We start from the raw sequence: 11,340 nt of genomic DNA, 5'->3' as shown, positions 1-11,340 counted from the left end.
GGCTGCATCGAGGCAAAAATCTTGTAGTTCCTCCATCGAGGAAACAAACTCATTGTGGCTACATCATGGCAACAATTTCGTTTTGGCTTCTTCGAGCCGACCCCTTTGTTGTGACTGCATCGAGGCACCAATCTCTTTGTGGCTGCATCGAGCCAACCCCTTCGTTTTGGCTGCAGGGAAGGAACAATCTTGTTGTATCTGCATTAAGCCAACCCTTTCGTTATGGCTGCATCGAGGCAACAATATCGTTGTAGCTCCATCGAGGCAACAATCTCGCTGTGGCAGTATCGAGCCAACCCCTTCGTTGTGGCTGCATCGAGGCAATAATCTCCTTGTAGTTTAATCGAGGTAGTAAGCTCGTTGTAGCTGCATCGACGCAGCAATCATGTTGTGTCTGCATCGTGCCAATCCCTTTGATGTGGTTGCATCGAGGCAACAATCTCGTTCTAGGTGTATCGAGGCAGGATGATCGTTGTGGCTGTATCGAGGTAACAATCTCGTTTTAGCTGCATCGAGCCAACCCCTCCCTTTTGCTGCATCGAGGCAAAAATGTCGTTGTAGCTGCATCGAGTCTGCAAGCTTGTTTTGGCTTCATCGAGGCAACTCATTGCAACGAGGCAAGAATCTCTTTATGGTAATGTGTTAATACCATTATATATGGAAAATCTGAGTAATATTATATATATATATATATATATATATATATATATATATATATATATATATATATATATATATATATATATATATATATATATATATATATATATATATATATATATATATATATATATATATATATATATATATATATATATATATATATATATATATATATATATATATATATATATATATATATATATATATATATATATATATATATATATATATATATATATATAGTAGTCTGTAGTCTGTTTCTTTGTTTTATAGATTTCCGTAGGCCTTGAGTTATGTAAAGCTTATTACTATACTTATCTTTGATTATGAAGGTTTTAATTGGAAAATGTTTGTTGTAGATGCTTGAAAATTTTGTTATGTATACGTCTAAACAGTCATTTACGCAAGGGCTAGTCATGGCTGCTACCCAGTCATATTCTTGTAGCTCAGCTGTAAAATCATTTATATAATTGTCATTTATCATCCTTTTAGTTATGATTTTATCCGAATACTTGTGAAATGACGGTGCAGAAAACGTGCTAAACGGGAAATGATCACTGATTGATGAATAAATTATTCCACTAAAATTATAATTTACATCATTCGTCCATATGTGATCTATTAATGTGGCTGACGACTTAGTAACTCTTGTTGGTTTAGTCGTCACTGGAAAATATGAGTATGAGTAAAATAAATCGGATAAGCTCTGTACACAGTCATGCTTAGCCAATAAGTTTATATTAAAATCACCTAAAATATAACATGGTAATTATGCTCTACTTATAAGACCAATCAAGAGCTCTAATGATGACAAAAAGTCACTAATACTTGAATTTGGTGGTCTGTAAAGTAAACCTACTACAAACTTATATGGTTGTGTTACAGCAAGAAACAAAGATTCTAAACAGGGTAATTGCAAAGTAAAGTTCTGCATGAAAGAGACTTCGTATAATTTGTGCAGGTACAGAGCTAAACCACCACCACTGGTGTTCTTGTTTTTAAAATATCTGTTGTAATTCCTTATTTTATAATGACCACAGATTTCATCACTAAGGCGCGTCTCACACAAACCTATAATATGAAATTTCATATGAAATGAAGGTAGACATTGATCAAGTAAAATGTCAAGATGTAATGGTACACTACTAATGTTGTGGAACAGGATATTTAAGGAAGTTCTAGTTAAGTTAGAGGATATAGAGTGTTCTGTATCGCTTAAATAATAACTACACTTAGGTTCGTTAAGGATATTATTTAAGAGTGAATCATCTATTGTATGAGCATCATTATCTTTGACAGGGTCGTATGTCATTGCTTCGATAATACCTAAGGGAAAGTTATGAGAGGAATCTTCATTTAAAATATTAAACAGATCACTGTTGTTTAAACTATGAAACGGAAAAATAGGATTGGTAACCATAAGTTAGGTATGGAGTAGTCAATATAACATTACCAATCTGAACACCTTATCTTCCTCCACGGGAGGATCTCGTTGTCCGTTGGACCTCTGTCCTACTAGCTGTCCTGTTGTCCCTGGTCGTCGTGGCGTCCTTCTTTCTGTCAGCAGCTGTTCACACCACCAGTAGTCACGGCAGATGAGCCGTCAGCAGCAAGAGCCATCGTGGCGTCGGTGACAGTACTATCCTCATTTAACAACAACCACACTGCCGTCGCTGCCCACTGCGCTGCTGCCACTCGACACGTCATCAGGCCGGTCAGACGATCCATGAGTCGAGGCACTTGTAGTAACGACCCTCCTCGATGAACCGCCACTGTTCGGTCGTTCCTTAATAATCAGTTTAGTGTGGCGGAAGTACGCCACTTTTCCCTCACTTTTAGCTTGTTTCATGGCTGGTATTTGAGCTTTTCGTATTTTCTGGGATGCTGGACACAGATCTTCGTTGATATAAATTCTTGTTCCTTTTAGCTTTGTTACGTTCCTCATGACCGCCTCTCGGTCTCCATACCTTGTAAAGCGGGCAACAATGGTGAGGTGCCGATGGTCGTCACGTTCTCCTACACGGTGTGCACGCTCCAGCTCGATGTTTGGTAGCTCCAACTTGTTGGTTAGGAGTTCCGAGACCTCAACAGCTATCTGTTCCCATGTTTCTCCCTCTGGCGGCTCTTCAACACCAACAATTTGCAGGTCTTTTCGCCGGTTATAATCCTCCTGATCATTGCTCTGTCTTCTAATTCCTTACATCTTTCTTCACTCTCGTCTATTTTTCCATTAAGGTGTTAATTACTTCACGGAAGGTTCTATTTTCTTCCTTACGTTATTTCACTTCCTGCTTCAAATCCTCTACTTCTCGTTGAGTAAGTTCCAGGCTAGTAGTAAGGTCATTAATGCTAGTTTGCATTCTCCTCATATCGTCTTTCACATTTTTCAAGAAAGTTTCTAAAGCACTACGATAGGCTTGATCTTGTGTAACCAGAAGAGTCTTCAATCTCGAGGTATCCATTTTGACAGGGCTAGAGCCGGAATATGTCTAGTAGAGATTGAAGAGTAAATGTTCAGGAGCACCACAACACACGTCTGCTCGTTGTGAAGGCTGGAGAGAGAGAGAGAGAGAGAGAGAGAGAGAGAGGACATGCATGGGTGGGTATAAGGATTAGTATTCATACACGCTAGAGTGAGCACCGCAACTAGATCTTTTTTTTTTCTCTCTCTCTCTCTCTCTCTCTTCTTTTTCCCACTCTACATAAAGTGTAAAGATCAAATGACTTAGAACATTTCATTCCATATTTCCCTTACTGCATATTTACATGTAAGATTTACACAGGCAGTTATTTATTCTATTTATTTATTTATCTATTTATTTATTTATTTACTTATTTTATTTTTTGTCAAAGTTTCGTATTTCAGTTTTGTCTCTGTTGGATAATTAACAAGTAGAGCTTCCACATTATGTTGACAAAATTAGTAGTATCATATTAAAGTAATATTGTATGACGCTAAAATAAAATAAAAAAGTGCTTATTGCTTGCTTGGATGCTGCACAAGGTAATCTCTTATATTAATTTTTTACCTTGGGTGCTGCACAAGGTAATCTCTTATATTAATTTTTAATCTTGGATGCTGCACAAGGTAATCTCTTATATTATCTTTTAACGTATCTTGTGTGGTGAAGACTGATGCTATTGCATTGTGTGTGTTGCAGCTGTTTACATGTGAAAGCCTCATTCATACAGTATATTACAATATATATTTTTATCTTTTGCTTAATGTCAGTATGTCTGTTTGAATAACTTTAGCTTACTACTAATCTTATCTTATTACTAATTTGTTCCAGATTCTTGGACTTGTACCAAACAGGACGTATACCAAAAAACTTCTCTATAAGAAATACAGTGGGTGTTCGAGTTACGAGGTAACGAGTTATGAATATTCAGAGATACGAGCAGTCTACTCGCAAAATGAAACTGTGCTCTCGATATTGTTCTCTTTGCTAACCTGAAGTTCAAATGTGGCACTATGCGCCATATTTACCTAGTATGCTGCTTTGCCACTACCCACGCAGCACAGCAGCACAGGGAAGGACCTCCCACCACCCCAGGCCACAGGCCCTGTAGCAGTTTATTTCGAGACGCTAGTTTAAAATTTCAATTTAATTTAAGAATTTATCGTACTGCACCGCAATACGAGGCCAGTCGGCCTCTGAGAGGCATAGACACAGAAGGGTCGCGCTGCATGGTGTAGAAAGCCTGTTGTTCCATTACATTAAGTCCATGAATAGTAGACATACCTGTCTTATGTTTCCAGCCAGCCATCTTAATAAATTATATGAATAAAGGCATGTAAAACCCAAGAAGGAGAGAGGAAGAAAGGGAAAAAATGTGCATAAGAGAGAGAGAGAGAGAGAGAGAGAGAGAGAGAGAGAGAGAGAGAGAGAGAGAGAGTCTCTTAACTCGGGGCTACACCTGCTGGACTGGCTGTACTCATTCCCAAGTCCACAAACAGGCAGACAAACCTATCTTATGCTTTCCAACAGCCATCTTAATTAATTATATGGAAAAAGGTGTGTATAACCCGAAAAGGAGAGAGAGAGAGAGAGAGAGAGAGAGAGAGAGAGAGAGAGAGAGAGAGAGAGAGAGAGAGAGAGAGAGAGAGAGAGAGAGTCGTGTCATTTTAACCTGGGTCGTACACCTGGCATGTATCAAGTTGGACTTATACCAAAATGGACACATAGCGAGGCAGTACTGTAATGGTAGAAGTAGTGTAGCACAGTTTTGGGATGAGGGGGAATAGTTTGTGTTTGTCTTCCCTGAAAATTTGCCACTCCATACCACTCTCTTCCTACCACTTCACCACATTACAGATAAACTACTGGGATTCTATACTGTCACCTGTGGGATTAGCCAGAGGTAGTCCTCTGCTCCTGGTCACTATCCAGTGTGGGAGGCCATTGGTAGAGCGGATAAAGAAACACACGATGAAATTAAGAAAAATGAAAAAGTGTATATAAATCATAATGTCAAAGTTGAAACAAAAAGACTTAGAAATTGCTTAGAAACTTAGAAAAGGAATTGCTGACAACAGAAATAAAAGCTGCTTTTAATACCAGTGAGATCTTGCAAAAACGAGTTAATGATCTAGAGATGAAAAACAAAGATGAAAAATAAGTAGTGGCTCCACAGCCATCACAAATTGTCTACTGTTAGGAGACACCAGTGTCCAGCAGGTGTTACCATCTGACTTAGCAAAAAACTGTACTGTCAGGACTATTACTATGGGTAATATTGTCCAACTAAGGAATTGGGTCACACACAAGCTATCTCGAGTCCCTTTTGTCTGTGTGTTGTACGGTGGATTATATGATATTTGTGATAATATAAATTCTAGTGTAATATTGGATAATTTAGGATCTTTGGTAAGTGACCTCAAATATAAATGTACTAACATGAAAATTTATATATGTGACTTTGTACCAGCTCAGGTGTTGCAGGAAACAAATGATAAAATAATGCAGTAGAAGGAGAAATTAGTTAGGTGGGCAGAGGCAAATGGTGTAATTGTCGTAAATACTTCATCTGTGGTACCGGTGATGTTGATGAAATGTTTTAATATTGCTAGTGACACTAAAAACTCAAATTTTTAATAGACTTGATGTGGTAAGACTGCTGGACACCATTGATAAACAGTGCCCTGAGTTCCAGCTTTGCTCTAAGTGGAGTGAGAACAAGCGAGTTTCCTCGTTTATTGTTCATACGAAACAAGACAAAAAATAAATAGATAAATAAATAAAAATAAATAAATAAATATATGAAATTACTTGTCCATCCAAAAAAAAAAAAAAAACAGTAAACAGCAGTCTCAAGCACAACAGCACACCAGCACACCAGCACACCATCATAAGGCACCATTGTCAACTAATCAGAGTGAAGCCAATGCCTCCTCTCAGTACTTCCAAATGAAAACACCTAACCAGTACCCAGTGCTCACTACCTCTCAGGAAGGAACATCGCTCACCCCTGCAGGTGGGGAGCATGTGCATCACCCCCAACCTACACCGGCAGTTCCCACTCTTAGGCCCCCCCTTTATTCCTACTTTCCTCCTCCTCCTGCTTCCCATTCCTCCCCTGAAACATACGCCCGCATCGCCTCGACCCCAGCAGCGAGGCCTCACCAAGGTGTTGGAGGACCACTTCCTACTCGTGGGGTGGCTCAACACAGATCAGTAGACACCTGCCGAAACGATAATTACTCCCAGTGAGGTCTAAAGCACTGTTCAGGGGGTGCTGTAAACTTATCATTAAACCCAGCTGTGACCTAACTGAACGTTTCCCTTTGTGTCTCACAACACAAGGGCGCAGTCACAGCCTGCCCTCTAAAGACAACTCTCTTCCTCCACACAAAACTACAAGCACCTAATAACACACACACCCTTCACTCAAAAATTTTAAAATCATCATGGCGACTCCTACACCATAAATGTCCCCAGGTCGGACTGCCTTTCTGTCGACGACCCTAAGTGTCTTGACACCCCCCTTCAAATTTTTCTTCATTAACTTCTGCAACATTCGCGGTCTAAGATCTAATTTTCAATCTGTAAAACACCACCTCTCCTCTTCTAAACCTCATCTTCTTTTACTCACTGAAACTCAGGTGTCTGAGGCAACTGATAGTAGCCCCTTTTCTGTTCGCTCATACTTTCTCTATCCTCATTTTCGATCCAAAGCTGGATGCTGCGTTTATGTGCACAATGACTTAACCTGCTCTCGTGCCCACACTCTTGAATCTTCTGAGTTTTCCACCATCTGGCTACGACTACAGAGTCACTTTCATACTAAATTTATCTGTGCTATATACCTCTCACCTAACTCCTCTGACTATAAGGAATTCTTTGACTACTTAACTTCCAAAGTGGAGCACATTCTGACCCTCTTCCCTTTTGCAGAGATCTCCATTCTTGGAGACTTCAATGTTCACCACCAGCTTTGGCTTTCCTCTCCCTTCACTGACCATCCTGGTGAACTAGCCTACAACTTTGCTATCCTCCATGACCTAGAGCAATTGGTGCAACACCCTACTCTTATTCCTGACCGTCTTGGAGATACGCCCAGCATTCTTGACCTTTTCCTGACCTCTAATCCTTCTGCTTATGCTGTCACCCTTTCTTCTCTGTTGGGCTCCTCTGATAACAATCTCATATCTTTATCTTGTCCTATCGCTCCAATCCCTCCTCAGGATCCCCCTAAGCGAAGGTGCCTCTGGCGTTTTGCCTCTGCTAGTTGGGGGGACCTGTGGAGGTATTTTGCTGATTTTCCTTGGAATGACTACTGCTTCCGTGTCAGAGTCCCGTCTTTGTGTGCTGAGCACGTAACAGAGGTGATAGTGTCTGGCATGGAGGCGTACATTCCTCACTCTTTTTCTCGTCCTAAACCTTCTAAACCTTGGTTTAACACAGCTTGTTCTCGTGATATACATGATAGAGAGGTGGCCCACAAAGAGTACTTAAGCCTTCCATCACCAGAATCTCATGCACTTTATATTTCTGCCCGGAACCATGCCAAGTCTGTTCTCCAACTAGCCAAAAACTCCTTCATTAACAGAAAATGTCAAAACCTTTCAAGATCTAACTCCCCTCGTGATTTCTGGCATCTAACCAAAAATATCTCCAATAACTTTGCTTCTTCTTCTTTCCCTCCTCTATTTCAACCAAATGGCACCACTGCTATCACATCTATTTCTAAAGCTAAACTCTTCGCTCAAACCTTTGCTAAAAACTCTTCCTTGGACGATTCTGGGCTTGTTCCTCTCTCTCCTCCACCCTCTGACTACTTCATGCCACGTATTAAAATTCTTCGCAATGATGTTTTTCATGCCCTCGCTGGCCTAAACCCTCGGAAGGCTTATGAACCTGATGGGGTCCCTCCTATTGTTCTCCGAAACTGTGCCTCCGTGCTTGCACCTTGCCTAGTCAAACTCTTTCAGCTCTGTCTGTCAACATCTGCCTTTCCTTCTTGCTGGAAGTTTGCCTACATTCAACCTGTTCCTAAAAAGGGTGACCGTTCTAATCCCTCAAACTAACGTCCTATTGCTTAAGTTTCATGCCTATCTAAAGTTTCTCAATCTATCCTCAACAGGAAGATTCTTAAACATCTATCACTTTACAACAGGGGTGTCAAACTCATTTATCCCAAGGGGCCAGATTTCACCTTCACATTCAATGTGCGGGCCAGATAATCACGTATGACCATAATAATATTAATAATAATAATAATAATAATAATAATAATAATAATAATAATAATAATAATAATAAGAATAATAATAGCTAATTATATAATAATAATAATAATAATAATAATAATAATAATAATAATAATAATAATAATAATAATAGGTAATATTATAATAATAATAATAATAATAATAATAATAATAATAATAATAATAATAATAATAATAATATATTCTACCTTCACTCGCGTTTGCACACACGTAACCAAAAGATAAACCAGTAAAGAAAAGGAAGCATCATTTACCTTAATTCCTGGTCGTGCTGCTCCCAGAAACTTGGCACCTCTTGGTCTGTACAAGTTCGTCTATGTTTGGCGCCAGAGACTGAGCAATGGCTACTTTCAGTGTTGAGTTGAGGTGTTCATTAGTGAGCCGAGACCTGAGTCCAGACTTGTTCAAGTTCATCAGTGAGAAGAGTTGCTCACAGACATAGGTACTGCCGAACATTGACATAATCTTTGATGCCAAACATTTGATTCGAGGATATCTTGGCCCAACATATTGATAGAATGTACCAATATCAACACTTGAGAACTTTTCCTTCAACGCAGAATCGCACTGAAGATCAATTAGTTCTAACTGAATATCCTCTGGTGTCTCATCAGGATTTGCAGCGAAAGGATTTCGAAAGATCGAGAAATCACTCTCAAGGTTCTTTAAGTCTGCAAATCTTTCTCCAAATTCGTTCAGTAACTTGGAAATCATGTTGCAGTACTTTTCTCTGCTGATAATTCCACGAAACTCAGGTGTGCTTTGCAATGATTTCAGTGTAGGAAAGTGTGCAGCATTATTCGCTGCTAGTTGACGTTCAAAAAGTTTGAGCTTCACCTCAAAAGCACGAATGGACTCATGCATGTCTGTCACCAATTTATTGCGACCTTGCAGTCTTGTATTGAGCAAATTCAAGTGTTCTGTCATATCTACCATGAAGGCTAAATCTTGAAGCCAATCATAGTCTTTCAGTTCCTGGACATTTCTTCCTTTGTTATGCATGAAACTTTGTATTTCACTTCTTAATTCATAAAAGCGCTTCAGCACAATTCCCCGGCTTAACCAACGAACATCAGTGTGATAAGGCAGACCGTGAGAGTGAGTTTCCTCCAATAGGCAGTTGAACTGTCTGTGGTTCAGACCTCGCGCTCGTATAAAGTTTACTGCCTTGACAACAACATCCATAACGTGATCCATCTTTAATATTTTTCTGCAAAGCACTTCCCTGTGAATTATGCAATGAACACTGTGAATTTGATGGTCTGAATTCAGGGTGAGTAGTTTTTCCTTTAACTTTGCTGTCACGCCAGCCTTTCTACCAACCATTTGAGATGCTCCATCTGTTGTCAGACTCACAGTTTTCTTCCAGTCAACACCTATCCTATCAAGTGCACCAGTCAAACTCACAAATATATCATCCCCTGTTGTTGTTCCTTTCATTGGTACTAATTCCACAAATTCTTCAGTTACCTGCATATTTTCATCAACACCACGTATGAACACTGCTAGTTGAGCTATGTCAGTAATGTCTGTACTTTCATCGATTGCTACAGAAAATGCTACAAATTTAGCAACTTTTTCTTTGAGCTGACTATTAAGATTTTCTGACAGTTCATTTACTCTTTCTGCAACTGTATTTCTTGAAAGGCTTATGTTTGCAAATGATCTACGTTTTTCAGGGCAAATATCTTATGCGGCCATCATCATGCATTTCTTTATAAAGTCCCCTTCTGAAAATGGTTTCGATGACACAGCTATTTCCCGTGCAATCCTATAACTTGCCCGTACTGCAGTGTCACTGGCTTCATGAACACGCTGATACACTGACTGCTGCCTTTTGAGAGACTGTTCTAGCGTCTTTACTTTTTCTTCACGAAGTTTTCCACTATACACATCATACTTTGAAGCATGAGTGCTTGTGTAATGTTGCCGAATGTTATATTCTTTTGACACCGCTATAATTTGGTTGCAAATCAAACAAGTTGGTTTTCCATTCACTTCAGCAAAAAAGTAAGATATTTTCCACTTTTCCTGCATCACACGATTTTCTTCAGTAACTGTTCGCTTCTTGGAAATCATGATGAGATGATATGCAGTAAGAGTCACACCAAAATCTGACGCTGTGACGCTCTCGAAGGACAAAGCAGGACTGAAGTCAAAGGCCGATTCTCGGTGAGACGGAGGAATGACGAGTTATGGTCACGTCTAATACATGTATATTACGGAGCAGGGCCCGTACAACTACGTGTATTCTCGTCACCTATAGTCACTGGCTTTGGAACGCAGTCGACGAGACGAAATGGTCACATGATTTACGTAAAAATATATGAGAATAATTCATTCACTACAAAACACGATAGAAAACTTGAAGCAGATGGTAAAGTTCCTGCTGGTGACATTGTGTTTGCAATCACTTACTTTAATTAAGAAAAATACTTTTAACAATAACACACACACAGAGAGAGAGAGAGAGAGAGAGAGAGAGAGAGAGAGAGAGAGAGAGAGAGAGAGAGAGAGAGAGAGAATGTTGGCGGGTGGCGGCGAGCCGGACACACACACACACACACACACACTTGACGAGGTTGGGAGTTACTATACCACAGAGGAACATCACCGCCCAAAAAATATAATAGTATCTTTATATCTTTATATAATGACTTTAAAATGCAAAGGGCTGGCTGGCTTAATCATTCCTGTAAAAAGACCAACTGTAAGACTGTAAGACTGTAAGACGTGCCGCGGGCCGCACATAGTAGTGTGGCGGGCCGCATGCGGCCCGCGGGCCGCGTGTTTGACACCCCTGCTTTACAACCTTCTATCTGATCGCCAGTATGGGTTTCGTCAAGACCGCTCTACTGGTGATGTTCTGGCTTTCCTTACTGAGTCTTGGTCATCCTCTTTTAGAGATTTTGGTGAAACTTTTGCTGTTGCCTTGGACATAT

At 39.8% G+C, this 11,340-nt stretch overlaps 1 protein-coding gene across 1 annotated transcript; it reads right to left on the bottom strand.

The window, feature by feature from the left end:
• Positions 1 to 8,653: 8,653 nt before the first annotated feature.
• On the bottom strand, positions 8,654 to 10,477 carry LOC135095051 (general transcription factor II-I repeat domain-containing protein 2-like). The gene is made up of 2 exons (XM_063995690.1): positions 10,177 to 10,477; positions 8,654 to 10,023 (listed from the first exon to the last, which is right to left on the bottom strand). The coding sequence occupies exons 1-2, from the start codon at positions 10,475 to 10,477 to the stop codon at positions 8,654 to 8,656; spliced, it is 1,671 nt and encodes a 556-aa protein (XP_063851760.1).
• Positions 10,478 to 11,340: the final 863 nt, after the last annotated feature.

The sequence above is a fragment of the Scylla paramamosain genome, chromosome 47 (genome assembly GCF_035594125.1).
Source record: "Scylla paramamosain isolate STU-SP2022 chromosome 47, ASM3559412v1, whole genome shotgun sequence".
NCBI classification, from domain to species: domain Eukaryota; kingdom Metazoa; phylum Arthropoda; class Malacostraca; order Decapoda; family Portunidae; genus Scylla; species Scylla paramamosain.
Note: the sequence above shows the minus strand (reverse complement) of the source record. Positions and strands in the feature narration are given on the sequence as shown.